Source organism: Jatropha curcas, chromosome 9 (assembly GCF_041381405.1).
Source record: "Jatropha curcas cultivar XTBG-Jc1 chromosome 9, XTBG_Jcur_1.0, whole genome shotgun sequence".
Taxonomy (NCBI): Eukaryota; Viridiplantae; Streptophyta; class Magnoliopsida; order Malpighiales; family Euphorbiaceae; genus Jatropha; species Jatropha curcas.
Genome location: NC_143159.1, coordinates 2,085,237 through 2,111,670, shown reverse-complemented (window position 1 = coordinate 2,111,670; position 26,434 = coordinate 2,085,237). Strand labels below are relative to the sequence as shown.

Sequence of the window (26,434 nt, the reverse complement as noted above, 5' to 3'; positions counted from 1 at the left end):
TGGTTCTTGCCTTTTTTATGAGTGATTTTTCACCTATCCAACCTAATCGAATGTTTTCTATTGTAAAAGTTACTTTATTATGATAATTAATCATCTCTCAATCCAAACAATTAAGGATGATGGCCACCTTATTAACTTTTTCAATATTATTTAAGGCGTTGAGCCATTAATCAGGGTCATGTTGAAATAGGAACACTAATCATGAATCGTGATCTCGAAAAAGAAAACCCATAATTAGCCAAATCATCAAAACAAATTATTATCGTGATAGGAGAGAAGGGCAAAATGGTATTTGGGAGTGGAAGAGGAAACTGGGAAATGGTTGTTAAGGGAGCAGAGGAAACCTTAGGCAAAGTGTCGCAGTCAGTTGGTAATGGAGATGGGTGTCGTGAGGCAACAAAACTTTTGGTGGGGAAATTCCTTACCGTTAACAAAAAGAATCCAAAGAGACTCGCACCAGAAAACAAACAAAAAGGTAACTGATGGTGGGTAACTAACGGCTATTACATGACCGGGTCACTGGCTGCTCTATCTTCACCTTCAATGGGCTGGACTTCGTGTCCACTTCGTAGGCCCACATTATTTTCAGTCTTGATAAGGTTTAATATAATTCCCGTTATGTGGCTTTAACCTTTACTATTGGGCCGAATGGGTTTTGAGACATTTATAATTATCTTGGGAAGAATTACTATTTAGTTCATAAAAATTGACCAAAATTACAAACTTGTATATGCTATTTGATAAAGTCATTGATTTTTCCTTTAAATTTAGCCCCAATGATTATTTGGTCTTTTTATCTATAAAAGCCTATTTTAGCGGTTAAGTGTTGATGACATTGAACTATAATCATCCGAGGGGGTAGCCTGGTGATAAAGACATTCTACAGAAATGTATCTCATTAGTATTCGGGAGACGGAACGCCCTATGAAAGGATTAATGTATCTAATAGTCTTTTTTCTATAGAATAGAAAACCCTAAATTTCATTTTACATGTGCCAACTCTATTTTCAAAAGGATCAAATACATGCATCTTCCTAGAAGGTTAGAGATGAAGAAAAATAATTCAATTCTGTCCATAATCTTCTGACAAATAAGTAAAGACAAGTACCCTTTACAACATAACATCATCTTATTAAAAGTTATTCCCAAATTATTGGTTCATATGAACAATAAATTTAAGAACGTTTTGACCATTTTAGTCTTATTTTTGTTTCTCTCAGTACAATGTTTTTCTCTCCATTTTTCTATTTTGTCATCTGTACAACACCCGTATATTTCTTTCATCCATCAACATGTTTTTTTAACTGATTACCAATTTTCATTTATTTTTCTTCCTAATTACTAATTGTTAGACATTTTTCTACTAATTACTATTAGTACTTGCTAAATCTACCGTCCATCTACATTCAACTACCTCTTCCAAACGAATATAAAGTTAAATATTTAAAAACCATCCTGGATATTAGCAATTGTCTTCGGGGAACAACAAAGAAAACTTGCAATTGATCTAAGATTATTTAAGGGCACTCAGTTAACACCAACCAAATTAGCTTCCAGTGATTCTCGAGCTTTTGGAGGAGAGTCAAGGACCTTTAAACCTCTAGAACCCTTAACTTTATATCTTGCAATAAACTTTTAGAAAGTTTCGAAAATCAGATGATGCGAAAATTATATGATGTAATATAAATGAAATTTCAATTTAAAAAAAAAAAAAAAAAGTCCCATTCTAATACTCTAAGCACAGTGCCTCCTTTATCCTTTAAATACGGCCTTCTAGTCCGCTACTGTCATCATCAACCAAATTGCTTCTTGCAGCACTGTACCCTTCTACTATCTTATGTTATAAAACCACATAAGCCATGGCCTAGCTCCAATCATAAAGGCCCGCGTGGCTGTCCTGCCAAGTCCAGGCATAGGCCATATCACCCCTCTTCTTGACCTATCGAAGCGTCTAGTCCTTCACCATGAGTTACAGGTCGGCTTCCTTGTCATCACAACCAACGAATCCTCTACAGCTTTGCAAAAGCTCCTCCATTCACCAACTATCCCTCCTGGCCTTGACATTGTTCAACTTCCTCCCGTCAATGTCTTTGCCGTCGCCACTGACACTATGCCGGTCCTTACTCGCCTATGTGTCGTTGTAGAAGAGAGTCTCAGGTCCTTAAAATCCGTCCTTATAGAATTAGGCAAGCCAAAAGCATTAGTAATTGATTTGTTCTGTACTCAAGATTTTCAAGTCTGCAATGAACTGTCGATTCCAGTGTACTCATTTTTCACTGCCTCTAACGCTTTGCTCACTCTTTCTTTGTGTCTTCCAACTCTTGACCGTGAAGTGGACGGCGAATTCATTGACCTTCAAGAACCGGCTAAGGTGCCTGGCTGTACTCCAATTCAAACTCAAGACCTGCTTGACCAAATCAAGAACCGAAAAATTGACGAGTATAAATGGTATTTAATTAATGTTAGCCGGCTGCCATTGGCAGCAGGGATATTTATTAACTCTTGGGAGAATCTTGTGTTAGCCGCCGTTGTTGAAAACAAAAGAAAAAAAAAATATATAAAAAAATTAGTTTTTGCTTAATCCCACATCGGGGAGATAAGCAAAGTGAAGGTAGTGATTTGACTATAAAATGGAAGCAATGTTTAGGTTTCCATACACACTAAAATACACCAAAAACACTTGAGTGCGTTTTATATTAGGGATTTAGAGCAAGTCTCTTGGAGTCCCTTGGAGTATAAAATATTTGGGGTGTTTTGAGGGTGTCGAGTAGAAAAATATTTTGTAATTGTGGTTGTAACAATTTGCCGTATAGTGAATATTTTTCTTGATTGTCGTTTGGCAACGGCCGTGGTTTTTCTCCACTTGGGGAGTTTTCCACGTTAAATTATCGTGTTCTTTTTAATTTCTCAGTCATTATTTTATTCTCATTTGTTCCTGCTTGAAGCCGATCCGAAGGGCGGGAAAAATAGCGATTTTCCCAACAAGTGGTATCAGAGCCTAGTTGTTAGGCGGAGCTTTTAGTGTTAAAATAATTTCTTGTAATTATAAGTATGCTCTGTGGTTGCGTCTTAGTTTGATCTTCCACATCAGAAATACTGTTGTTAGAAATTATTTTATTTTAAAAGCAGGTGGAGTTTTGGAAGTCTTGAAGCGGGTGGAGCTTTGCTTTGGTGTGCTTGAGTATCGGTGGTGAATGTCCTGACGATAATTATTGAAGTTATTCTATTCTGATAATATACCGTGCACGTAACTTCTGTCTAGAAGGCCGGATTTTAAGTGGGACCACTTGTGACCCCTCCGTCCAACTGAGATTTTACGTGGAATGGTAATATTGTCTAGGAGATCATTGTGATTTTTCCTGGGTATTGCCGAATCGGTTTACTTCACTAATTATTGGGTTCACTGTTATAAGCACAAGTAAGCATGTTGGCTATGAGATGTGAGATTGAGAAATTTGACGGGAGAATGAATTTTGCACTGTGGCAAGTGCAAGTCAAAGACGTGTTGATTCAGTCTGGACTGCATAAGGTTTTGAAGGGTAAACCAGTCAGCGGAAAGAATTCAGGAAAAGACAGTAGCAGTGGAGACTCAGAAAAATCCAAGATTAGCGATGAAGAATGGGAGGAGCTGGATATCAAAGCGGCAAGTCAAATTCGCATGTGTCTAGCAAAAAATGTTCTTGCTAATGTGCTTGGATTGTCCACGACAAAGGAGTTGTGGGAGAAACTGGAAGAATTGTACGAGGGCAAAAATATATCCAACATGTTATATTTGAAGGAGCAATTTCATACGTTGAAAATGACGGAAGGTACAAAGCTGTCAGATCATCTGAGTGTTCTTAATGGCATCGTCTCTGAATTAGAAACTCTTGGAGTGCAAACCGAAGATGAAGATAAAGCTCTCCGACTCATCCTGTCACTTCCTTCGACATATGAGCACATGAAACCTGTTCTGAAATATGGTAGTAAGGAAGTGGTGTATGCAGATGTGGTTAGTAAGCTCCTTACTGAGGAGAGAAGACTGAATGAAATGAAAAATAAATCATATGAGGATTCAACTTTATTTGTCGGTACCAAGAAAAAGAATAAAAGCTCCGGAAAGAGGAAGGTTGTCTGCTGGGTTTGTGGTCAAACTGGACACGTGAGGAAGGATTGCCCGAACGGTGGAGCTGATTCGGCTAGAAGCTTTAACGTTGTTGCTGCCAATGTGATCTCCTGTGGCGAAGGAGATGATGTGTTCTCTCTGTAATTGAGAGATGTGTGTCCTCATGGCATGATTGCTACCCGTTAAGATGCCATGGAAGAGGATGGATTATTGGTAGCTGGTCCACGGAAATGCGCACTGCATTGGTTGACAGTTGATGCAAAGTGTGTGGTGGAAAAAAAATATGTCGATGGCTAATGAACTCTCGGAAAAGTCAACAGGAGGGTTGCACCATAAACTATTAGCGGGATCCGACATGGCCGATGGAAAATTCTTGGAGTCGGTAAAGTGGTTCCAAGTGGCGATACTCTTTTATGGTGGAGTATGATAATTCTTGACGATAAGAATTATGATTGTCGGTAGCAGACAATGTTGTGTTTTTTTTATTTTATTTTCAAGGTGGAGATTGTTAGCCGCCGTTGTTGAAAACAAAAGAAAAAAAAATATATAAAAAAAAATTAGTTTTTGCTTAATCCCACATCGGGGAGATAAGCAAAGTGAAGGTAGTGATTTGGTTATAAAATGGAAGCAATGTTTAGGTTTCCATACACACCAAAATACACCAAAAACACTTGAGTGCGTTTTATATTAGGGATTTAGAGCAAGTCTCTTGGAGTCCCTTGGAGTATAAAATATTTAGGGTGTTTTGAGGGTGTCGAGTAGAAAAATATTTTGTAATTGTGGTTGTAACAATTTGCCGCATAGTGAATATTTTTCTTGATTGTCGTTTGGCAACGGCCGTGGTTTTTCTCCACTTGGGGAGTTTTCCACATTAAATTATCGTGTTCTCTTTAATTTCTCAGTCATTATTTTATTCTCATTTGTTCCTGCTTGAAGCAGATCCGAAGGGCGGGAAAAATAGCGATTTTCCCAACATCTTGAACCCGTGACATTTAAAGCTATAATGGAGAATTCATGCTTCAAAGAAATCCCTACACCAAAAGTTTATCTAGTAGGACCGTTGGTCAAACAAGAAGAAACACTAACTGCCTCGGATATAAACTGCCTTACTTGGCTAGACAAGCAGCCGACTAACTCTGTTCCGTTTGTATCTCTTTGAAGCGGTGGAACCTTGACAGCTGAGCAACTCACTGAGCTAGCTTATGGGTTAGAACTGAGTCAGCAATGGTTCATCTTCGTTGTGCGTATGCCGACAAATATTAGTGCTTCTGCTGCATTTTTCAACGTTGGGAGTGATGTTAATAAGCCAGAGGCTTATTTGCCAGAAGGGTTTACAGAGAGGACGCAAGAAAGAGGATTGGTCGTTTCATCTTGGGCTCCCCAAGTGGCGGTGCTTAAACACACATCAACTGGAGGGTTTTTGTCGCATTGTGGTGGAACTCGGCATTGGAGAGTACAACTTACGATGTGCCAATAATAGCGTGGCCACTTTATGCAGAGCGGAGAATGAACGCAAGTATGCTAGTAGAGGAAGTTGGGGTCGCGATCAAGCCAGGTTTAGCTGATGCGCAGTGCATAGTCGGACGTGAAGAGGTAGAGAGAATTGTAAAGGTGATGGAAGGTGAACGAAAAAAGGTAATGAGGCAGCGGGCTGTAGAGCTAAAGGAAAGTGCTGCCAGAGCTTTGGATAATGTTGGGTCATCTTATGGTTCTCTTGCTGGTTTAGCAAAGAATGGATGCTTTGAAGGTTGAACCTACTTAGGTTATGGGGAAATATGCATGGACCCGTGTATGTACCGAACCGATTATAAATAATGTTTTAATTTAAATAAGGAGATGGATTAAGTTATATGACTAAATATAATAATGAAATCTTACATGACTAAACATAATAATGAAATATTAATTGCATTATATTATATTTTTTATTGTATTGCATCTTTAATTCTATTACACTAAATTTTATATTTTTTTTAAATATAAGATTACCGTGATGTAATTATAAATTTTTAATAATAATATTTTTTTTCTCTAATATTTTACTCTTTCTAAATAAAATAAAATAATTTTATATTTTTTCTTCATTAAATCCAAATACAGAAATGAAAAATAACTACAAAAAATTAATAAATTCTTATTATTATTTTTCTCTATTGTTTCCTTCCTCAATTATTTCTTTCATCTTCTTCTCAAGCAAAGCCTTTAATGTATTGGACATTACTTAATGTTTAGTTGACAACAATAACAAATCTTTGATTGCATTTGGCACGCACAACAATGAAAATAAAACACGACGTAATAAATTAATTGAAGCGCATGTTCGAAAGCCGCAACAGATTTTTGGCTGCTGTTTTTCCCAAACGCGCGGATCAGAGGGTTAAAGTCATCGACTCGTCGTGGGCAATAGCATCCAACGGCGTCGTCTCAGTTTTCTGTTGGCAACTTCTTTGCAGTACCTCCTCAGTTCTCCTTTCTCTCTCTCTCTCTCGGCAGCTCATGGATTCCAAGACTTCAACAACTGCCAACCCATCACAGAAACCAACGATCACTCCACCAATCCTTCAAGCGCCGACAAAAGACAGAGACTTCCTCAACCGCCTCGAAGCTTACCTCGCCAAGAGAGACGGCGTCGATAAGCTCCTCAAGATCTCGCGTTATGCCTCCAAGATCATTTTAGCCTCCTCTGCTCTTCCCGAATCCCTGATTTTAACTCAGAGACTCAAGAGCTTTGAGTCTAGCGTAGGACTCAGTCGCAAAGCGTTTCGAGTCGGGAAATTTGTTCAGGACGTCAACGCTCTTAGAAACTCTCATCTTGATTCGAAGCAACAAATTATCCTCTCCATAATTGCATTTGGAGGCGAGGGTTTGTACTATTTTGTTGAACAGTTTGTTTGGCTGGCTAAAGCAGGCTTAATTGATAGCAAACACTCCAAATTTTTGGGGAAAATCAGTGCTTGGACCGAGTTTATTGGGTACATAGGTAGTATTTCTCTCAAATTTAGGGATTTGAAGAATTTACTTGAAGACGAGGTCTGTTTGAAATCGACTATTGAGGTAGCCATTGCCCGGGGTGTTGGGTATCAAGAGGAAGAGGAAAGAATGAGAAAGCTAAGAGAGAAGACGCTGATGAAGAAGCTATCTATTGTGCAGGACTTCGCTGATGGATTAATGGCGTTCGCAGATATTCGAGACGGGAAGGGACCGCTGTCGGCGCCGCTTTTGGTGTCATCGGCGGGACTTTTATCTGCCTTGATTAGTACTCATAAGAACTGGGTTTCTTGCTGAGTTTGGCAATAATTTCAGAAGGTATGGATGTTGAGGGAATTGGGTTTCTTTTACAATTATTTGATTCTATTTATGAATTATTGTTGGTAGAAGTAGATTCAAAAGCAAGAATGCTATTTTCTAGGCTGCAAAATTCAGATAAAACAGGAAGGATTAGATAACTCCTACGCTGTTGGGACAGGAGATAAATGTTTTCCCTCTGAAGTTCAGGGATGCTCTTGTTTCTACACTTCTTTCTTTTTCAAATAATAAAAACCAAATGCTGACAGCGGATTGATATGAATTCTAGTTTAGTATTTATATGACATGCCCGAATAGGGACTTTTATTTAACATCTAGGTTCCTGAAATTGTTATTTCTTGAGCATCTAGAAGGTAAGATTAGCTGGTTTTGATGATTTTAGAGGGAAGAGGGTTCATAAATCATAAATCATTAGGGATATGATAAACCTTTATTGGTTTTCATGCTGGACTCCCTCAATTCCAAATTCAGCTGCAACATTTAATAAGAGTAAGGAGATATCTCCTTCAATATTTATCACTTTTCTTTAGATTTGTTTTCTGATAATATGTGATAAAGATATTTAGAATTTGCACTTTATTTCTGCTGGAATGGAATCCATCGTTAAAATGATATTCTTTGGGCCATTAGTAAAATCCCAATTCTATTAAAGTTCTGGCTGGTACCACTTTGTTCCTTGATGCAAGTCCTTATCATTACTTTTGTTGTATGCTTATATAATGGATTTTAGGATCTTAACCTAGCTGAATGGTTGTAGAGTACTTGGCCATTATTTTGTTTTGAAGTTGTGTTTATGGCAAGATCTTGACCATTTGAGTCTGTTTTATATTTGAAGATAAGATAGGATTGGAGTTTGAAAACAATCTACAGAGAGATATTTCTTCTTCCCTTTATTTTCCTCCTCTGAAAAATGGCATTCAAGATACAGCAGAACTGTCCTTTGGGCTAAAATTTTTGCAGTCAAATGGGAAGCTTCTGCATAGAGAAGCAAGCTTTTATTTCATCTTGGAAGTATTCAGATTACCATTAGGCCACTGTCCAAGTGGTTGAGTACTTATTGTACAGATTAGAAAATTATGGTTTGGAAGGTTTCATGATTTAGCTGTTTAGTGAATTGGCCCGTTCTAAACTCTAAAGCAAGCCTTTGGATTTATCAGTGCATGTGGTCCATTGATCTCCTATACATGATAGCCCAATCATATTGCATCAGTTAAAAGGGAACCAGTTTCGCTCATTTCATTGGTAGCTAGAAAAGGCATCTTCAACAATGCTGTTGGCAGCTGAATTTTTGCATTGTGGGAGATGGGTTAATACATTGTTCAGTAAAGAAATACTTGTAAGCTAATATAATGACAGAGACCGATTATTTTGTTTCTTTCTTGTTAATCCATGGTCATCCTATGGGCACACTTCTCCACATCAGAATGATGCATTGGGTAATATTTCTGGAGTGATTCTGACGCTGTTGGGTGGAAGAGGCCCATGGGTACGTTTTGGCAACAAGCAGAACTTCAATTACGTAAAGCTAATGGCTTCCATTAAAACATGCATCATCAGCTATCAAAATTTACGTTTCTGAGAAGCCTTAGGCTTCAGAAAATTTCTTGGCAGAATTGAGCAATTGCATATCTTTGAGATAAGAATAGAAATGAAGCAAGTCCTCAGAAAAGTATATTCTATGTATGAGTATGACGTAATAGCTAATAATCAGAATTAAACAAAAGATGTCTGATGGAAGATTTCAGTATGCAATTATCAGCAAAAACCAAACTAGGGTTGAGGACAATTGGGCATGTGAAACAGTCAAACAAAAGAGATAATGGCCCAATTTTATCTGCTTGTAGCCCATGAAAACCTGACGGCTGTAGACAAAAATACTAATACTTGACTCAAGTGGTTAAGCTTTGGATAATAATGTAATAAGTCGTCTAAACTCTGATTAATCAATTTAAAACATGATCGTCCATTCATTTCAATCGAACGGCTGTGGACCACTGAAATCCCATCGATCCTATCGTGCACCTAACAACCTGGAATCCCAGCTCTAGTGATGAACATTACTTTAGGATTTTGTACGCAAAGCCGTAAACGCAAATCTTCACTGGTCGGGAGAGATATAGATACAGACCATGACACTACCCTTCCTCTCAGACTCAGATCTGAGACTGTCACTATACGAACAAGAAGCCTTTTCCTTATCGAACCTGGAAGATGGCTATCCAATCTAATCATATATAGCCCTGAATAAACCGATCCTCAAACTATTCACATTATTGTTATTCTTCAATAGAACAATGGAAACCGAGCTTAAAGATATCAATCTGGAGCCATCCAAATCGAAGCCCCAACCGCAACCGCAACCAGAAAGGGAACAGAAACCGGCTCCCGATGATGGCTCCGGCAAGGATGACCGGCCTCTTCTCAAATCCGACTCCAACAGAATCTCGACGGAGAGTATTGAAGAGCTTGAGAAGAAATTCGCGGCATTCGTGCGCAACGACGTGTATGGGCCCATGGGACGTGGCGAGCTACCGTTGGCCGAGAAGGTGCTGCTAGGGATCGCTTTGGTGACGCTCCTTCCGTTAAGGATCGTGCTCGCGATGACAGTATTGTTATCCTATTATGCGGTTTGTAGGATTTGCACGCTGTTCTCGGCTCCGAACCGGGACGAGGAGGAGGAGCAGGAGGACTTTGCGCACATGGGAGGGTGGAGAAGGACTGTGATTGTTTGGAGCGGGAGGTTTCTATCTAGAACTATGCTTTTCGTGCTTGGGTTTTATTGGATTAAGGAGACCTACAGGATTCTAGAGCAGCCTCAGGTACTGTCCTTAATTATTCTACTGATCTGATATATGAATATGTTATGACGTTTACATGGACGTGCGTATATGATACGATGATTGCCATAATCTGCATTGAGGACGAAAATATTTGTTTTTCTATCTACTACGAATTCTGATTCAGTCGCATTCAATGAACTGCTCTTACGTACTTTTATGGTAATGTCTACTTGTTCTGTAGGTTTCCATTTCTTCTCATTTCTCTTCTAACCACTGAACTGCAATTAATAGAACATAATCAACCCATTTCTCGGAGAAGTGAATCTAAAGTTAAGTCGAGGACAAATATGTCTTGTTAAGGTTATGTCTATGTGTTTTTATGATCTCGACCATACTTATACATTTATTGTCATCTTTTATTTTAAAAAAAATGAAAAGATTTTTCTCTGAGTTGTTTTTTTATGTGCTGTATTTGTGTGTTAAACCTTCCGCAAAAGGGTCTGCATTCTTTTGGAATCCATGAGCTAAATATGTTGGACTTTTTGGAATTAGAAAATAAACTATCAGTTCTATCTACATTTTGACTTTTCATATTTAGAGTTATCTGTATTTGGGAGTGGTCTAATACTTTGTCCCCATTTCATTTTCTACTTTTTGCTTTTTGGTCAGAATGATGACAAAGATCAATCCGAAGAACCTGAAAGACCTGGGGCAATAATTTCTAACCATGTTTCATATTTAGATATTTTGTATCACATGTCTTCTTCTTTTTCAAGTTTTGTTGCCAAGGTTTGTTTGTCCCTCCTTTTTCTCTTCAAGAAATTACCTACTATTGGAATTAAGATCGTAATTATTTATATGCTTTTCTGGTGAAACTGACAAATTTCTGTTTTGATTTTGTTGATTTTAATCCTGGATTTTATTGCTGAAGAGATCAGTGGCTAAACTTCCTCTTATCGGTCTCATCAGGTTGGTTCAGTCTTTCTGAACATTCTGTAATGATATATTATGGATCGAACTGCACTATAATAGTGAAACTTTACTGCCTTTGTCTTCATTTATTTTCTGGGAAGCCTATATTGCAGTTTCTGTCTTTATTTTTATGGGGATGTCTATTTTTCTTTTGCTTTGTAAATCTATCCTGTAAAGTGTATGGGATTTTTTACAGTGTATAAATTCAAGCTCTTTTTTCACAGAATTGCTCCGTATCTATTGATTATAAAATATATACTCTTAGGCTTTACCTACAAGTTTTTAACTTCTAGAGTGGTTCCTAATATGACACTATAGCATTTTTTTGCCAGGTGGTGAAGAGCTTAAATATTTTTTTATTAATTTTCAGCCTATATATAGGTCTGCCTTTATGGGAAGGTAGATTAAGAGGTGTGGTGGGGACATAAAACCTATTCTTGAGTCCTCCTCTACAAGTTTTAACTTGCAGGAGCAATAACAATCATTGTTAGTTTATTATATCATATTCCTGTCCTTTCAACTGTCATGAACATTTTGTTTGAAGCAAAAGCTTTTTATTCTTTTCATTTGTTAATGTGTGTTGAAAGCTTTCATCTTTATTTCCTACTGCTTTTGTTCACAGCATTCTGATGGTAACAATTCTCTTGTCGTTTTTGTGTTTCTTCATCGATATGACATGACATGGAAAATACTTCTGCATATTATTTATCAATGGTCTAATGGGAAAAGGGAATTTTGGCTCTGATGGCTTGTTTTTGACAGCAAGTGCCTTGGTTGTGTCTTTGTTCAGCGGGAGTCAAAGTCATCTGACTTCAAGGGTGTTGCAGGTAGATACTAGTTAAATGTCCCAACTTTTTGGTATATTATGATTTTTTACTGGATTTCATTGCAATCCACTCCTTGTAGGTGTAGTGACTGAAAGAGTTAGAGAAGCTCATGAGAATAAGAATGCTCCAATTATGATGCTATTCCCTGGTTAGTAATGAATTCAGTATTTCCGACGCATCCTTCAATATATACAAAGAGAGCAGCTGAAGCATTCACACTATGTATGATAACCTAACAGTTAATCATCTTCAATTTTACTGCAGAAGGCACCACTACAAATGGAGACTTCCTTCTTCCGTTCAAAACAGGTGCATTCTTAGCAGGAGCTCCTGTGCTTCCAGTGATTCTGAGATATCCGTACCAGAGATTCAGTCCTGCCTGGGATTCAATATCCGGGGTGAGTTTTTCTTATGCAAGTGAAATGTGTAGGGTTTAAAACAAATTTAAATGATAAAATCTGGTTTGCTTTGTGCTCCAATTAGCTTTGTAGGTATATCGTCCTGCACTGCTATGTTCTAAAGACTCAAAAGATTTAGTTTTTGGTTGTTTTGTATTGGTTTCATTCTTGGAAATTATGTAAATAAATTGCTTCTGCCTGATGGTTCCTACAATCTGGTAAATGCTAGAGAAAAAAGCTGTTGCTTCAAAATAATGGAGGTACTCGCTTAAGAATGCATCTTAACTTCATTTAAACCAGAAAGAAATAAACTTTTATTGGCCAACTCGAAAAAGCTGCAAAGAAATGATTACGGCTGGTGTCCACATTAATCCACAAGTTACTGGGATGTAATTTAAGAAGCTGTTTCTAATTTTAACTTTTCCAGTGAGTCTTTGCTTTATCTCCTTTTAGTCTTTGTCTTTTTACAGTACACATTTACCTTTGCAGGTGCGCCATGTGATATTTCTCCTCTGTCAATTTGTGAATTTCATGGAAGTGACTCGGTTACCTGTTTACTACCCATCACAGGAAGAGAAGGATGATCCAAAGGTGTATGCTAATAATGTCCGACGGTTGATGGCTCGTGAGGTAAGATTTTTCTTTAATATTTTTGGACATGCAACCCATACTTCCTACCTAAGGTTAAAGAGGTTGGGGCCTGCTATATGAAAAATCATAGGGCACAGTGAGAAGATCAATGTGTCATTACTTGTAGGAACTTTGAATGAAGTCTAATTTGGTATTATGACTGCTTGTCAAATGTTTTTAAGAGCCCATTTGGTGTGATGTCTAGTTATATTATTCGAATCTTTTGCAACTATATTTACTAGGGGTACTAGCCAAATCATAACGATAAGTGGATTTTGGCCTCAGATTTTCTTTTGGACCTCGAGAAAGTTATATGCAGTACTTGGTTGCCTAAGACAGTGAATATGTACAATACAATATTGTTGTCCATCATATAAATTATCTTGCATCATTTAATTACTACAACCAGAACACCTGAAATTTCTTATTTGGCATTCATTCATGGGGTTGTGATTATGCTGATTGTACAAACTTCTCGAACTTTAATATTTTATCTAGAAATTGACATTTGTAGCAACATTAGTTAGTCTTCTGCTTTTGTTTTGGCTGCAGGGTAATTTAATTATGTCAGATATTGGACTAGCTGAGAAGCGAGTATATCACGCTGCTCTCAATGGTAATAATAGCCTGCCTAGTGTTTTGCATCAGAAAGACGATTGATAATTTCATGGACTCGCTCCCAAATGATATCTAGTCTCAGTTGAGCTTCTTAGTTTCTGTAGGTATTGGTCATAAATGACAGCCAAAACATGGGGTGGTTCTCTCCCCCTTTTGCTAACAAATGATGCTGATGTGCCATTATTGTCTTGTAAATTCTCAGAATGAGAGTTGTTCCCATTGAATATACAATTTTAAATGTGATGGCGAAACTTTGTCGAACCATCTGATTTAAGAGCTCCTGGGATTTTATTCATTGGTGTTGTACATGCATTCTTAACGAGTTTATTGAATGCCCTGAAACCTTTTAGATAGAACATTGCATCTGTAAAACTGAAGCATCTCTTTCCTGTTCCTGCAGGTTTGTTTTGACAATGCTAATTCGGATACGACGTCTGTATATTTCATTGTATGATTCTATTATTAACAGAAAAGATAAAATTATATAGAATCTTGTTGCCATAACTGGAAAATGTATTTACCTGGATTTGTAGTATTGTTGTGGATATGACCAGCGATATTGAAGCAGACCCTTTTTTTTTGGAAATTCAGCCGAATTCTGGTGCAGTGTTTCTATTAGAGGTGGTTAGACAATTTTAGAATGCTTAATTAAATTGAACGCAAAGGGCCAACACCAGTTTTAGAATGCTCATTTTCTGCTCTGTATCTAGTCATTTCAGTTCAATTTCGTGCCAAACGCCTGAGGTTCTTGGCCATCTCAGATTCAATTTCCAGAGATTAGACCTTTATGGAATAAGAGAGGATAGTTCCATTGCATCTCTCATGAAATTATTGTCTTAATTTGAATTTCCATCCATCAACATAGGGAGAAAAATAATAAAAATTCGCTCTTCAGGGAAGGAATTTTAGTCGTATATACAAACAGAAACGGGCAGTGGTAACAAAACATGAGCGAGGAACGAGCATAACTTCTACAAGTATTAGCGAGGATGGCAATTGACACGAAAAGAAAAGGATGAAACACAACTTCATAACACTTAAACAAAGGCGTTGGGTTGATCTGGCAAAGCTTGCTCTCAGGCTATTTGAGAACTAAAAATTAGCATCCTAATGGTTTTCACAGCAGAAGAATGAACCATTTGTTTCAGCTGCTCCCTCCATCAGCTTATCAACAGAATACCCACAGATCATTAAGAGCCTCTCTGCATATTCTTTCATCTTTCCTTCAAGGAACCATTGATAGACCTTCTCAGCTCCCATGGCAAGCAGCCTTTCAAGGGTGATTGTAGAAACATTGAAGAAGTAGACAATTGCTTTTGTCGCATCGAGATTGAAGACAGGCTGCAGAAAGCACTTCTCAACCTTCTCCTTTCACTATCATAGGGTTGGCTATTAGGATCATGTCGCACAGCAGATTTCTTTAGAGATTCAGGAAGTATGCAGTTGCATACTGAACCTACAAGAAACCAAATAAAGTTAAAAGGACAAAAAGAAGAAGATTATAAACATCTTAAATATGACTTAGGTATTAGCTTTACTGTGAGCTTCTACACATTAAAAGCTAAAAGGGAAACTCAACACTGAGATTAACTTAGTATTCAAAAACTACTATTGACAAAATGTGGCAATGGTTCGTAGAGATACCTATCTTTGCCAGTCGATTTACCCATTTTGGAATTGCTTTCCCAGTTAGCTTGTAACAAATGTCTCTGCAGAAATGGTTACAATTTTTAACAATCAAGTGGTATGTATCACCATGGTAACTTGCAGCATGCCGCTCCATGAACTCCCTGACCTGAATGGGATCCAAGCATGTGGTCCCAATGAATATCGACTTTCTGAACTTGAAGCCTGGGCATTGTCGAGGTTCCACCTCAAAAACACCACTTGTCGGGTAGTCATGAGCTCCAAATGCATATTCTACACCATGAACTGCACAGTGAACGTGAGGCAATCAGAAAATCTTAGCTGAGCTTGGCATTGGATTAACGGTATAAAGAAGAAATGTAACAAGGTGAACACCAGATAAATCTAGACAGCTCCGTTCATTTTATTTGTGCCTTACAGGAAGAAGTAAGGTTATGGCTTACCAAACATAGGAGGAAAACTGGAGGGGAAAATCCCATTACTCATTTTATAAATTCCACGCTTCAGAGGAGGGAGAAGTGAGAGAATGGAAAGGTAAGGGGAAAAGTGGTGAATAAAAGTTTTTTCTGAAGCAAAGTAGGACAGCAAATGATGAGTCTCCACTTGTCTAAATCCTGTTATCATTAAGATCAAGTGGAAAATGGGAGTCTAAACAACTTGGTGTTTGATTTATAAGTATACAATTTTGTATCATAAAGTTGACTCAACTAGGATCTGCTAAATCCTTTTTCATGACTTCTAATCATGAAATTTTAGGTTTACACCTAGTATTCATATCATGTTCACTTTTCTATCTTACACTAAAAGAAAATGGAGGGTTTGCCAATTAATGGTGAATGATATTCTGAGCTCAAGACATAATTATTACTTTATCATGACATGCACTCATTTTGCAGCTTGTAATTGACCAATGAGAGTATTAGACATATTTTCTCCAAAACAGGAACACAAGAAAACATCTAGCTCTCACCATAGTTGATTCGAACTAAATGAAATCTCCAATATCATCCACCCTTAACAGTTGTATCAGCATCCTAATTGACAACTTTATGCTCCAACTCACTAGAGATGATCTTTGTTTGGAAAAAAGCAACAATTGTACATTTTAATAGAAGAAGTTTCCACTCATTCATACACCAAAAATAGTATCATTGGCTAGAACCAGTATGCAGAGGCATCATTAACTCAGAAACTAGATTATGGCTGCATCGGTCATCAAAGATTGCCTTTTCCTAAATCATGCAAGCTATGTCTCTAGAAGAAAAACTATAACACCATATTTGAGGCATACAATTAAATAACATGTGTGGGAAATAGAAGTGCACAAGCATTACCTTCCACACCGGAGTGAAAGATGCCTAGGCCTGCCCAATAGACATAGCCATTCATGGGTGTCAAATCATACACATTAAGATAAACAGGTGCATTTCCTGGACCATAGCCAGTTGACCTTTGTTTGGGGAACAAAGAAAAGCGGGTGGCTGATTTGCCTTTCAAGCGAAGGGGCATGATGGATTTCCATCCTTTCCTTGAACCGAATTTCATATTTTCTTTTAGAGGGAAGGCCAACAATCAATTAAAGCCAGTTCCCCACCTGCATATATGACAATACAGAAATGTTAACTTTTTTCATATAAAGAATGTTTGAGATTAAAATATAAAGATTTTTGAAGGTATTATTATTAATCATATGCAATGCAACAACAATGATTGTGGAATTCCAACTACCAAATTTCAATAGCTAGCTTTGTGGGAGAGTTTTGCAGTTTAAACAAGTAATATTTGTTCAAATATTCTAAATTTAACATTCAATTAGAAGGAAAATAAACAAAATTATGGTCAGACACTAGTCAAGCCCTTAAAGGACACCATCCACAAGCATTCAAGATAAGATGTCAGCATTAATTATTCTGTTCAAAGCTAGATAAACCACCAAAATGATATTCCTCATCCACTAGCTATAGAACTACAAAATCTCCCCTTGAAGATTGTAGCAAAGTATTTTCAACTTCTTGGCCCGATGCTGCTGCTCTAAAGGCTTTTCTGCATCTTGCATAAATTGCACTTTCCAAGTGAATAATTTTATAAATTCACATAGAAAACGACAGTATTGTCCCACTAAATAGCAATGCTACCAATAGAAAGGAAAGGATATCGGATTCAAAGCTGACACTAGGTTGTGAAGAAGATAAGAGTTAACCATGGGATGACAACACCAACTAGCATGGAACTCTTCAGATTCTGAACCTTGGTGTGCTGCTTCTTTTCCACCTGTTTACTGCGACTCTACATGAACCCTATGCACTCCAACTCCGACTCAAGGACAGTGACAGAACGGCCAGGACATTAACAAGAAATATCTATAACTAAGACAAACTTTTTTTGAATCTTCAATACAGAAGTATACATATAGATTTTATTTTTCTCCCTTTAAATCATAACTTAAAAATGGAAAAACCAAAAAAATAATTAGAATATATCATGGCAACTTTTCAAATATAACAACATTAAAACTGAAATTAAAAAAATTAAATAAAAGCTGCAGACTTGTTAACACGTTAGGAACCATTTTTAGCAATACTCAAATGCGATTCTAAATAATTAGGGAAAGTTAGTTACACCATAGACCATTGACATCAGTAGGGGCTGAGAGAGAGAGAGATATGAAAGAGTCAAGCCGAAAGTATTTAGGAAATTTTTATTCTAATTAATTAGAGTTGGCAAACAAAAACAGTGATAGGCCCAAAGACTAAAGTAATCTAGTGCTTAACTTCCATGAACTCCACAGTTCTTCATAAACTGAAGGCGATTCCATTCAAGCTGTAAACAATCAGGAAACTGGGAATCGAATTCCACTCAAAATCAAAAAAGTGGTATGATTACGGTGTCACTACTTCATATCACCAAAAAGAAATCCAGAGTACTGATTTTCCCAGCATGACCCAATCTTCTAAGCTTTAAAAGAAAAGGTATTGATTAATTTAGTGCATTTTCCATAATCCTCAGATAAACTGATATTCGCATTGCCTTAAAAATCAAGAAGGAAAATACTCGGTGGCAGCTCAAAGAAAACTGCGACAGGATTTTATAATTTGACGAGAATTATCTCAGATCTAGATGAAACTATTACAGTAGAAACACAAAAAGTGTAAAAGATCAAACAGTTAACAAATAGCCAGTAATTTAGAACAATATAACAACAAAAAAATTATTCTGTTTTGGCAGATAAGTAGAGAACGCAAAGAAAAAGGAAAAGACTTGGCATTCTGCAACATCTCATTTCTTCGCAAACTAGTAAATAAGAACACTCAAGTTTCCTTTTTTACTTTCTCTTGAAATTTCCCAGGAACCAACCAGACCTATATGAAGCTATTGACACTTTGACAGAGAAAAATGAAAAAGCACTTAAAGCAAACAGAAAGCATAGAAAGCTAAAAAAGAAGACTCGAAGAATTAAAGAAAAGAAAAAGGAAAAGAGGGGGAAAAGCAGAGTAGAAGAAAGAACTCACAGATTTAGAGAGAGCAGCAGCCATTAAAGCCAATGAAGCAATATTCAAAAAAAAAAAAAAAAAAAAAACACCGAGTTGAATTTGAACGCAAAAAAATGCCAGCTAAATAAAAAATAATAAAAAGAGAGGGTGATGTGGGCTAGGTGATTCTGAAACACTCGCTCATCTCTGACACAAAACAACAAAAGAGAAAAATTTAGAGAGAATAAGCCCAAAGATGGCAAAGCTAAATCTAAATGCAAATACCCAAATTGAAATTCTCTCTCACTGTAAGAGTGTGTAGGTTTTAACTAGAGTTCTAAATCTAAATCACAGTGAAAGAATCAACCTTGGGTTAAGGAGATAAATTTGGGATTTCTCAGTCATTACTTATGAGTAAATGCAATGAAGAATGAAATGCTTGTGAGTAGTGACTAGTGATACTGATACTGCTCTGTTCCAGCATTTGTACGCGTACCACCGTGTCATGTCCTCTGTCCACCTGCTAATTTTTTTTATCAACCATCTTTTCCTTTTTCTCCTTTTTTTTTTTTTTTTTCACATACTAGTATATACTTATTTCATAAAAATACAATCACTTTCCTTTTTTCTTTTTTACTTGTCCCTAATTATTATTCTATTTAATAATTTTTACAGCATTTTATTTTCTAATTATTATAGGGTTTGAAAGATTAGGAAGTTGTGAAGTCGTTCTCCAAAGATAAGCAAGACAACTGTATGTATTGCCCACTGTGGAAGTCGTTAGAGCAAACATCTTCTCCTTCAAACTCACTTCACTCTTTTTATTTTATTTTTGCCTACTAACTATAAGAAAATAACGAAAGTAGCATTTCCACTTTCCACAATTAGAAAATTATTTCCTCTTTTAAAAGATTTTATTTCTGAAATTTATTACCTGATTAGAGTCAGCAGCTTTATCATGAATGCATACATGAGATTCTCGCGAACTACTTAATCAAATCAACCATTTTTACGCTGACCTTGTCCTTATCAAAATTTCAATAACAAACTGTCTGATCCAATGACTTAGCACGTGCACATCTATACCATTAAATGGAGTCGCACGCTTGCACTTGCAATTGTTTTTGGGAAACATTTCCAATGACTAAATTTTATGAGCTCTCCTTATTTTATTCGTTTATTGAACTTCTGCATCCGTCAAGTCAACCATAATATATTATTATATATTTCTTTTTTTAAAAATAAATGCATTTTTATTTTTTGAAAAATAATATTTGTATAAATGGTATTAATTCATTTCTTTTAATTTAATTAGAAACAGTTAGTTGACACCTGGATTAAAAGATTTATAAATATTAAAAGTTAAGCACGTTTGAACTAGAAATCCATAAATAAATAACGAAGTAATATTCTTTTTTTTTTTTCTATTTTCATTTAAGTATAATATTCCAACTTGTACAGAGATACAGCTGATTGGCGCCCACTCCATTTGCTTCGGTTGATCAAGATTCAAAGAATAATATCTATTGTTTTTTTTCCTGTTTCTAAAATTAAAATGTGGAAAATGTATTATTATAGTTATTGCTTAATTAATTATTCATACTGCAAAAAAAAAAATATATATATTAAAAGTGAGAAAGATTTTGAAAATTTTTCTTAAATTGATATTGAAAATTTATAATGATGAGATTGATTTTATTAACACCTTTTAAACTTTAGACCAGTCAAAGTATATGTAACCTAGACGATGGAATCTAATTTAAATTCCAGGGAAAAAGAAGGGTAAGCAAGTTAAAACTTGAATATAATAAAAGAACAGTAACAGATTGAAGATTTGAAGGTTTAATCATGGAATTGGACCGTGGGTCATACTTTGTCTGTTGGCAAAATGTCAAGAGACCAGACAAACCAACGTGGGAGCTGAAGCTGCCCGTAATGGTACCGTTTTAAAAACGACAATCTGTGTCCCATTGAGGCTTGAGCATATAGAAACGACAAGCTCGTAATTCGCACAAAAGCTGTTGACTTATTTACTATTTTACTACGCTCTAGCCAAAATCACTTTCTTTTTAGGACCCACCTTTTTCTTTTCTTTTTTTTTTCTGAAATATCTTATAACATGGACATATTTATTTTTATGAATTTGGATTTAAATGATATTACAATGATTATAAAAATTAAGTATTTGAATAAAATAATAAGACACTTCTTTGAATAAAAAGAAGAAAAAAAAATATATAAAATGACAATGAGTTCTTCTCTTTTAATTAGATTTCGAATTTGAACTTTAAATGTAGAACGCAGAAGAGAGCATTTTACTCGTTTATAAGTTTCATCTGTGCAAATTCAGACTAATTGATCCAATTGGCTAAAAAAAAAAATTAGTATAGTCATGGATTAGAGTGAAATGAAACGTTTCAAACATTTCATGGTTGGTTTCTCTGTCTCAGGCTACTGTAAGGTAGCTTATATGCAGTCCTCCAAATCAAATCGAACGGCCAATCATTATCAACAACAACCAAAACGAACTTTGCCCTGCCTTTATATGCTTTTAAGGAAAAAAAATAAGAGAAATTTAAAAAATTAAAAGGGCGAAAACACATGCTCCAATCAATTATAAAGAATTTGAAGATGGTGTTTAGATAAAAATATTTGAAATCTCCAAACCAATGAATGTTCGAATTTCGTTCGATGAAACCGCAAAGTTATGAGAAGGGGAATCACTCTTGATTATTTAGCACAGGCAATAAGCTTTTAACTTTTTATTAATTATTTTATTTGCCCAAGTCTTAATTTTTTTTCTAGGTTATTAATCAATTTTCGGCTAAATGCATAGATTTGCTGCTGAAGTTTACGCAATTTGTCTCGGGGCATCTTCAAGTTTGCGAATGACATATCATGATCTTATAATTTCACATTTCAATAATAATTATGTCTCTCGTCAAAATAATATATAAAAGAGTAAAGTCATGATTAAACTCTCGAAAAGTTTTTCATTTTGACAAAAGAATAATTATTACAGAAATGTAAAAGTATAAATCCCTCGTGAGAATGTCACAAAACAAATCACATAAACTTCGGAGGTAAATTTATGCATCATAAATTTCTATTTATTGTTGCTGTATTATGAGTTGTCTAACCATCTCAATCGATTAGAAGGACTTGAATATTAGTTTAGTTATTACTCCTTTCGTTCCATACAATACAAAGGCCTATATCCAATCTTACATGAATTAAGTAAAATTAATTAATATAATATTATAACGAATAAAATATAAAGTGTATCATTGACAAAAGTTAAAAGAAAAAAAAAAAAGCACAGAAAGATCACAAAATCTATATTTATGGTGTACTGACATGACATCTCCAATACGGTATGCAACCAAGTAGGTACGTCCAAATCCAATATCTTATCTTTAGCTCTTATAGGAAGCACAACATAAAAAATAGCCCACTCTGTAATTTTTACAAATTGCTTTTCTATAAAATCAAACACTTATGAGGTCGTTGTGTCCTTGTCTCAATCACAACAAATTGTCATTTGACCGTTTTCACTGCTCACAATGACCCAACTGAGTTGAAATGACTCCATGCTTCCTGTACAGAAGGTTTCAAATTTCAATAACAGTTTACTAATTATATTTAAACTTTCTGATTAATTAATAAATATTAAACTTGCACAGCCGTTTTTTACATAATTATCTACTGAAATATGATTATGGAAAATGAGCAATTTGGTTTTCTTTTTTTCTTTTTTTTTTTAAATTTTATAAAAAAACCATGAAGCAAATATTTACCTGCAGAACATCAAAAACTTTTTCTGCTATATATTTTTGATGGGAGGTAGCTCCTTTCTGCTGTAGTTTATCTGGGTGTAGACGGAGTAAGGCCTTTTGATATGATCTTTTCACTGCATTTCCTTCAATTATGTCAACAAGAGGCACAGGCTTCCACCCACTTTCTGGCCAAACAACCTTGTATATGCAATTTTAAGACCCAAGAAACTTGTTAGTATGCAACTGCAGGCGAGGTTTATCCAATTTTTAGCATGTAGTTTTCTTGGTATAAGAAGCAAAGATTCTATCTGAAAACAGTAAACCAGTGTGAAATATAGATATTAAAAAGAAAATTTCAATAGTACATTAAAATGTATCTTTCAAGTAGAGATGGCTAACTCACATATTGCAAAGTTGAGAGCAGGGAACGGATGTTCCCTTCTTTACCATTTGACCACTCCCGAATTTTAGCATCAATTACCTACAAATATGGTGTCCAATTAGCATTTCCTGCCATAACAAAAAGAAAAGGATGGGAATTCATTAGTGTATATTCCATATTACTTGGATTTCTTCTTGGTTATCACCAGCTTGTGGTTGTTCATCTTCATCCTGGGGTAATTCTTTAATCTGTTCACAAACAAAATTTACTACCTTGTTACAAGATGCAATTAACTTATACCAGATAAATGAGCTGACATAATGTCCGAACGTTTGAAAACAAAGAACAACGAGATTTAATTTCTTGATACTATTTATAGCAGGCTTATCACTTAATTGACACGAAGATCATGTGTTCTATTTATTTATCTTCTGAACTTAACAGTTTTCAAATAAAAATCTAATAGGAAGTAAAGATACAATTACAGAGTGAAAAATGATATGATTACACACCAGGATATTCCCTTGGAAAGAATCACATAGATCTCCAATTATTGCTTCTGAGCCATCAGGAACTGATACTGACAAAAACATTTCAATGTATTACACATCCTACCTTTGAATAACTATAAAGAAAAACAAGTAAATATAGTACTATATAGAGTCATTTGTATTGCTCCAACATCTCAAAATAACCTACAGTTTCTCACACATTACATTATTCTACTCTTCCTACATATTCAAGTCACGATAAACATCTGACCAAAAACAGCTCTAACATACCTCCATTTGAATTTGATCTATCCTTAAGTCCAGAAGAAATGTCCATGAACTTATGGTTATTGGTCCTTAGCTTAGAATATCGTTCATCAGACTGCTTAAGAACTTCATCTACCTGAAAGAGTATAACATTCAATTAGAACTATTCTAGTAAGTAGTTCAAAGTTTACAATATTATGTAATTTGTATGCGTTGTTAATGTATGAGTATGCAAAACAAATTCAACTTAAGCCGATTACCGTGATGGAAGCAATTGGTGTGTTGTCCTTGTTCGCATTAGGCAAGCACACTTTCATATTTACTTCAGTTGTGGTAATGTCAGCATCATCATGTGGCTTGAATTTGCCTCTCTCCTTCCATCCTGAGCTCTGAATTTGAGAGTCCTCGTTGAACTTGGGTTTGTTTGAAGCTTCCTGATTGAAAATTTTTACAAATTCCTTCACCTTTCCTCTACCTCGATTTTTTGCAATGCTGTCTCTTGAACTTATGGATGAACCTTGCAAGTTGGATTCATCCATTCCTTCGTTACTCAATATAATACCTTCTCCATCTTGTTTCTTTACTTTTCCACTAACATCAAAGATGGCAGCTAGTTTTTTTGTTTCCACCTTGCTTTCTTTTAATTCATTTTTAATAGTCATCTCATCAGGGCCTATAACAGAAAAAGAGACTATATATGAGAAGCAAACTCCTCATCTAGAAATTTGGCCTTTGATCATGATTATTACCTGACATCAGAGAATGCAGTGTTTTTGGAGTCGCTTGGGTAGCTGCAGGGATTTGCTCTATTTTTCCAGACGAGCCCTTGTCAAGAACAGACTGAGGTTTTGTTTCTTGCATCGAGTTCTGGAGGATAACAGTGCTCAGGTTTGGAGACACAGATTTTGGAAGAACTGTCTCCTCAACAGTCTGCCTTCGTTCTACTCTTCTATCGGTGTTTGCATTGAAAAGAGAGCCGTTCTCTCTTCTGTCAAGTTCAATCTCGGAGTACTTAGCAGCATCAGTTGATATGCTATTATTGAATGTGGAACAATCAATATCCTCTGGAGTCGCTGAAGATAATTCCTTAGCCATACCTTCGCATGCTATCCGTCCAGAAGAACTCAAACTTCTCTCGAATTTGATCTTCTCTTTTAATTTTGAAACATTTCCTCCTCTAAGAGGCAATGCCAAAGGAACCCCTTTGCTTGCCCATTTGTAAATAGAAAAGTGAAAGTGGCTGCCGAGTGTGGAACGATTTGAATCTTTTTCCAAATTGCTGCCTTTGTCCATTTCATCAGGTTTGGCCAAGTTTAATGGATCCTCACTGCTGAGAAATGGCTCCTGCAACAAAGAGCTCTTGGAACAAACATCATTTCTCGACTCCTCCTGAACTTGGTTTGTTTGGCTTGAAAATCTAGACAGAGGAGAATAAGAATAAACGTTCACACCATTTAAAGTACCATCCTTATTTTTGTGATGATTACCATCACTCGATCCAAATGTTGGCAAGTCTGTCCCTTTAATCAGTTTGGCAGTGGGGCTGCAAAGGTTAGCAACAATTGATATTAGCCTTTTGGGAATTCATGAAATAAATCAGCTAATACAATATAATTAGCAACCGAGAGTAAAGATGATATACTTATCATTGAAGCGAAGTCAAATACAAATTCATGATCCAGGAAAATATTAGTTATCTCAGCAAATTAATAGGTATTGGATGTTCAAATACTAACTAAATTAGAAAAAAAAAGTTATTGGAACAAGCTAGTAAATTAGACACAGAAGTTACTAGATGCATTAAAAAGCAAAACCCATAACCTGAATTGTGCTGGTAGTGATGGACTTGTAAAGGGCTCAGCTCTTGGTGGCAGGGGTCGACCAGGGCTTAAAACTCTTGAACCGGGGGAAGAGGAAAAAACATCTCGGTCATTTTTCCTTGGAGAAGAACTAAAAGAGTCGTTGCATCTGAAAATATCATCAAAGAAATCTTGACTTGGATATCTCCTTCTATTAATACTTTCCTCTCCAAAGACCGGCTTTTCACTTAGGCCAGACCATCTACGGGCATGTAAACTTGTTTCAACAGCATCACTTTTTCTTAATGAATACGTTTCTGAACTTTCAGCAATACTACACCGTATCTCTTGCATCGATGCCCGCCTCGGAGGGCCACCAAACACATCCTTGAAATCAATATCAGAGGAAGGGCTTTTAGGAGAAGAATCTGTATGGTTCATAAATGATCTTTGAGGGCTACCAAAAAGATGGCTTTCTCAACGAGAAAAAGTTTCCATTTTCGCTAATACCCGATAACCATTTACAAGGCTAATTAAAAAAAGAAAGTTTTGGCGGGAAATCTTTTCTGCAGCGAAGTGAGATCTTGGAACTGCAGGGAAAAAAAAAAAAAAAAGGCCTTACGGGTGTTCGTTGCTGAAGCAAAACCAGCAGATATTATGAGATATGAGAATATTAAAAGCTAATATTACAAGGTTTTGTGGTGGATGAAGAGAGTACAAACAACAGTGGAGAAGATTTTGAAAGGGGAAAAACAGACAGGGTGGGGTTAAGGTTAGGGTGGTTGAGGATCAATGTGTAGATTTTGGATAAGGAGAGAGAAAATTCCAAACAACACAGTGCGCATTTGGGCTAATTTTTTTTGCAACTGGAATTTTGGAAATTAATTTCTTTTGGTGACCGTTAAGTCTAAGGTTTTATTTTTTGTGATGACAAGTTCGTATCTAGGTCAAGCTCACTTAAAATGA

The 26,434-nt window shown here is 36.1% G+C and overlaps 4 protein-coding genes and 1 pseudogene across 10 annotated transcripts; 3 read left to right on the top strand and 2 right to left on the bottom strand.

Annotated features, from left to right (window-relative positions):
* The first annotated feature begins 285 nt into the window (after positions 1-285).
* LOC105633917 (hydroquinone glucosyltransferase-like) lies at positions 286-5,857 on the top strand (annotated as a pseudogene).
* A 501-nt stretch (positions 5,858-6,358) lies between these two features.
* On the top strand, positions 6,359-7,673 carry PEX11A (peroxin 11A). Its single transcript, XM_012216400.4, has one exon. It carries the CDS (start codon positions 6,422-6,424, stop codon positions 7,388-7,390), a length of 969 nt encoding a protein of 322 aa, XP_012071790.1. The 5' UTR covers positions 6,359-6,421; the 3' UTR covers positions 7,391-7,673.
* A 1,812-nt stretch (positions 7,674-9,485) lies between these two features.
* LOC105633755 (Phospholipid/glycerol acyltransferase family protein) lies at positions 9,486-14,222 on the top strand. 2 transcript variants are annotated; one of them, XM_012216404.4, is made up of 9 exons: positions 9,486-10,230; positions 10,861-10,980; positions 11,123-11,160; positions 11,926-11,990; positions 12,070-12,138; positions 12,255-12,388; positions 12,878-13,018; positions 13,571-13,634; positions 14,037-14,222. In XM_012216404.4, the coding sequence occupies exons 1-9, from the start codon at positions 9,706-9,708 to the stop codon at positions 14,045-14,047; spliced, it is 1,167 nt and encodes a 388-aa protein (XP_012071794.1). In that variant the 5' UTR covers positions 9,486-9,705; the 3' UTR covers positions 14,048-14,222. The 2 variants fall into 2 exon arrangements, with proteins under 2 accessions (XP_012071794.1, XP_012071791.1); XM_012216401.4 differs by lacking the exon at positions 14,037-14,222 and having other exon boundaries at positions 13,571-13,931.
* Positions 14,223-14,510: 288 nt separating this feature from the next.
* On the bottom strand, positions 14,511-19,263 carry LOC105633756 (PPPDE putative thiol peptidase family protein). 5 transcript variants are annotated; one of them, XM_089725842.1, is made up of 5 exons: positions 18,793-19,243; positions 18,055-18,238; positions 16,618-16,877; positions 15,281-15,568; positions 14,511-15,092 (listed from the first exon to the last, which is right to left on the bottom strand). In XM_089725842.1, exons 3-5 carry the CDS (start codon positions 16,826-16,828, stop codon positions 14,851-14,853), a joined length of 741 nt encoding a protein of 246 aa, XP_089581968.1. In that variant the 5' UTR covers positions 16,829-16,877; positions 18,055-18,238; positions 18,793-19,243; the 3' UTR covers positions 14,511-14,850. The 5 variants fall into 5 exon arrangements, with proteins under 5 accessions (XP_089581968.1, XP_012071798.1, XP_012071799.1 ...); XM_012216408.4 differs by lacking the exon at positions 18,055-18,238 and having other exon boundaries at positions 19,121-19,263; XM_012216409.4 differs by lacking the exon at positions 18,055-18,238 and having other exon boundaries at positions 14,511-15,086; positions 18,793-19,248.
* Positions 19,264-21,986: 2,723 nt separating this feature from the next.
* JAC1 (J-domain protein required for chloroplast accumulation response 1) lies at positions 21,987-26,352 on the bottom strand. 2 transcript variants are annotated; one of them, XM_089725841.1, is made up of 9 exons: positions 25,491-26,352; positions 24,419-25,212; positions 23,930-24,342; positions 23,694-23,805; positions 23,424-23,485; positions 23,094-23,159; positions 22,933-23,010; positions 22,551-22,727; positions 21,987-22,350 (listed from the first exon to the last, which is right to left on the bottom strand). In XM_089725841.1, exons 1-9 carry the CDS (start codon positions 25,907-25,909, stop codon positions 22,312-22,314), a joined length of 2,160 nt encoding a protein of 719 aa, XP_089581967.1. In that variant the 5' UTR covers positions 25,910-26,352; the 3' UTR covers positions 21,987-22,311. The 2 variants fall into 2 exon arrangements, with proteins under 2 accessions (XP_089581967.1, XP_012071800.1); XM_012216410.4 differs by having other exon boundaries at positions 23,424-23,491; positions 25,491-26,350.
* Positions 26,353-26,434: the final 82 nt, after the last annotated feature.

What these genes read in the sequence shown, in the direction of transcription:
- PEX11A (XM_012216400.4), top strand. Translation starts at nt 6,422, where the DNA reads ATGTTCGAAAGCCGCAACAGATTTTTGGCTGCTGTTTTTCCCAAACGC.
- LOC105633755 (XM_012216401.4), top strand. Translation starts at nt 9,706, where the DNA reads ATGGAAACCGAGCTTAAAGATATCAATCTGGAGCCATCCAAATCGAAG. An exon ending in TGACTTCAAGGGTGTTGCAG is followed by an intron (nt 11,991 to 12,069) that starts GTAGATACTAGT and finishes CACTCCTTGTAG; the next exon opens with GTGTAGTGACTGAAAGAGTT. An exon ending in CCTGGGATTCAATATCCGGG is followed by an intron (nt 12,389 to 12,877) that starts GTGAGTTTTTCT and finishes TTACCTTTGCAG; the next exon opens with GTGCGCCATGTGATATTTCT.
- LOC105633756 (XM_012216408.4), bottom strand. Translation starts at nt 16,828, where the DNA reads ATGAAATTCGGTTCAAGGAAAGGATGGAAATCCATCATGCCCCTTCGC. An exon ending in CTTTCACTCCGGTGTGGAAG is followed by an intron (nt 15,569 to 16,617) that starts GTAATGCTTGTG and finishes TTCACTGTGCAG; the next exon opens with TTCATGGTGTAGAATATGCA. An exon ending in AAATCGACTGGCAAAGATAG is followed by an intron (nt 15,093 to 15,280) that starts GTATCTCTACGA and finishes GGTTTCTTGTAG; the next exon opens with GTTCAGTATGCAACTGCATA.
- JAC1 (XM_012216410.4), bottom strand. Translation starts at nt 25,909, where the DNA reads ATGAACCATACAGATTCTTCTCCTAAAAGCCCTTCCTCTGATATTGAT. An exon ending in ACTGCATTCTCTGATGTCAG is followed by an intron (nt 24,343 to 24,418) that starts GTAATAATCATG and finishes TTTCTGTTATAG; the next exon opens with GCCCTGATGAGATGACTATT. An exon ending in AAGTTTTTGATGTTCTGCAG is followed by an intron (nt 22,351 to 22,550) that starts GTAAATATTTGC and finishes CCTTCTGTACAG; the next exon opens with GAAGCATGGAGTCATTTCAA.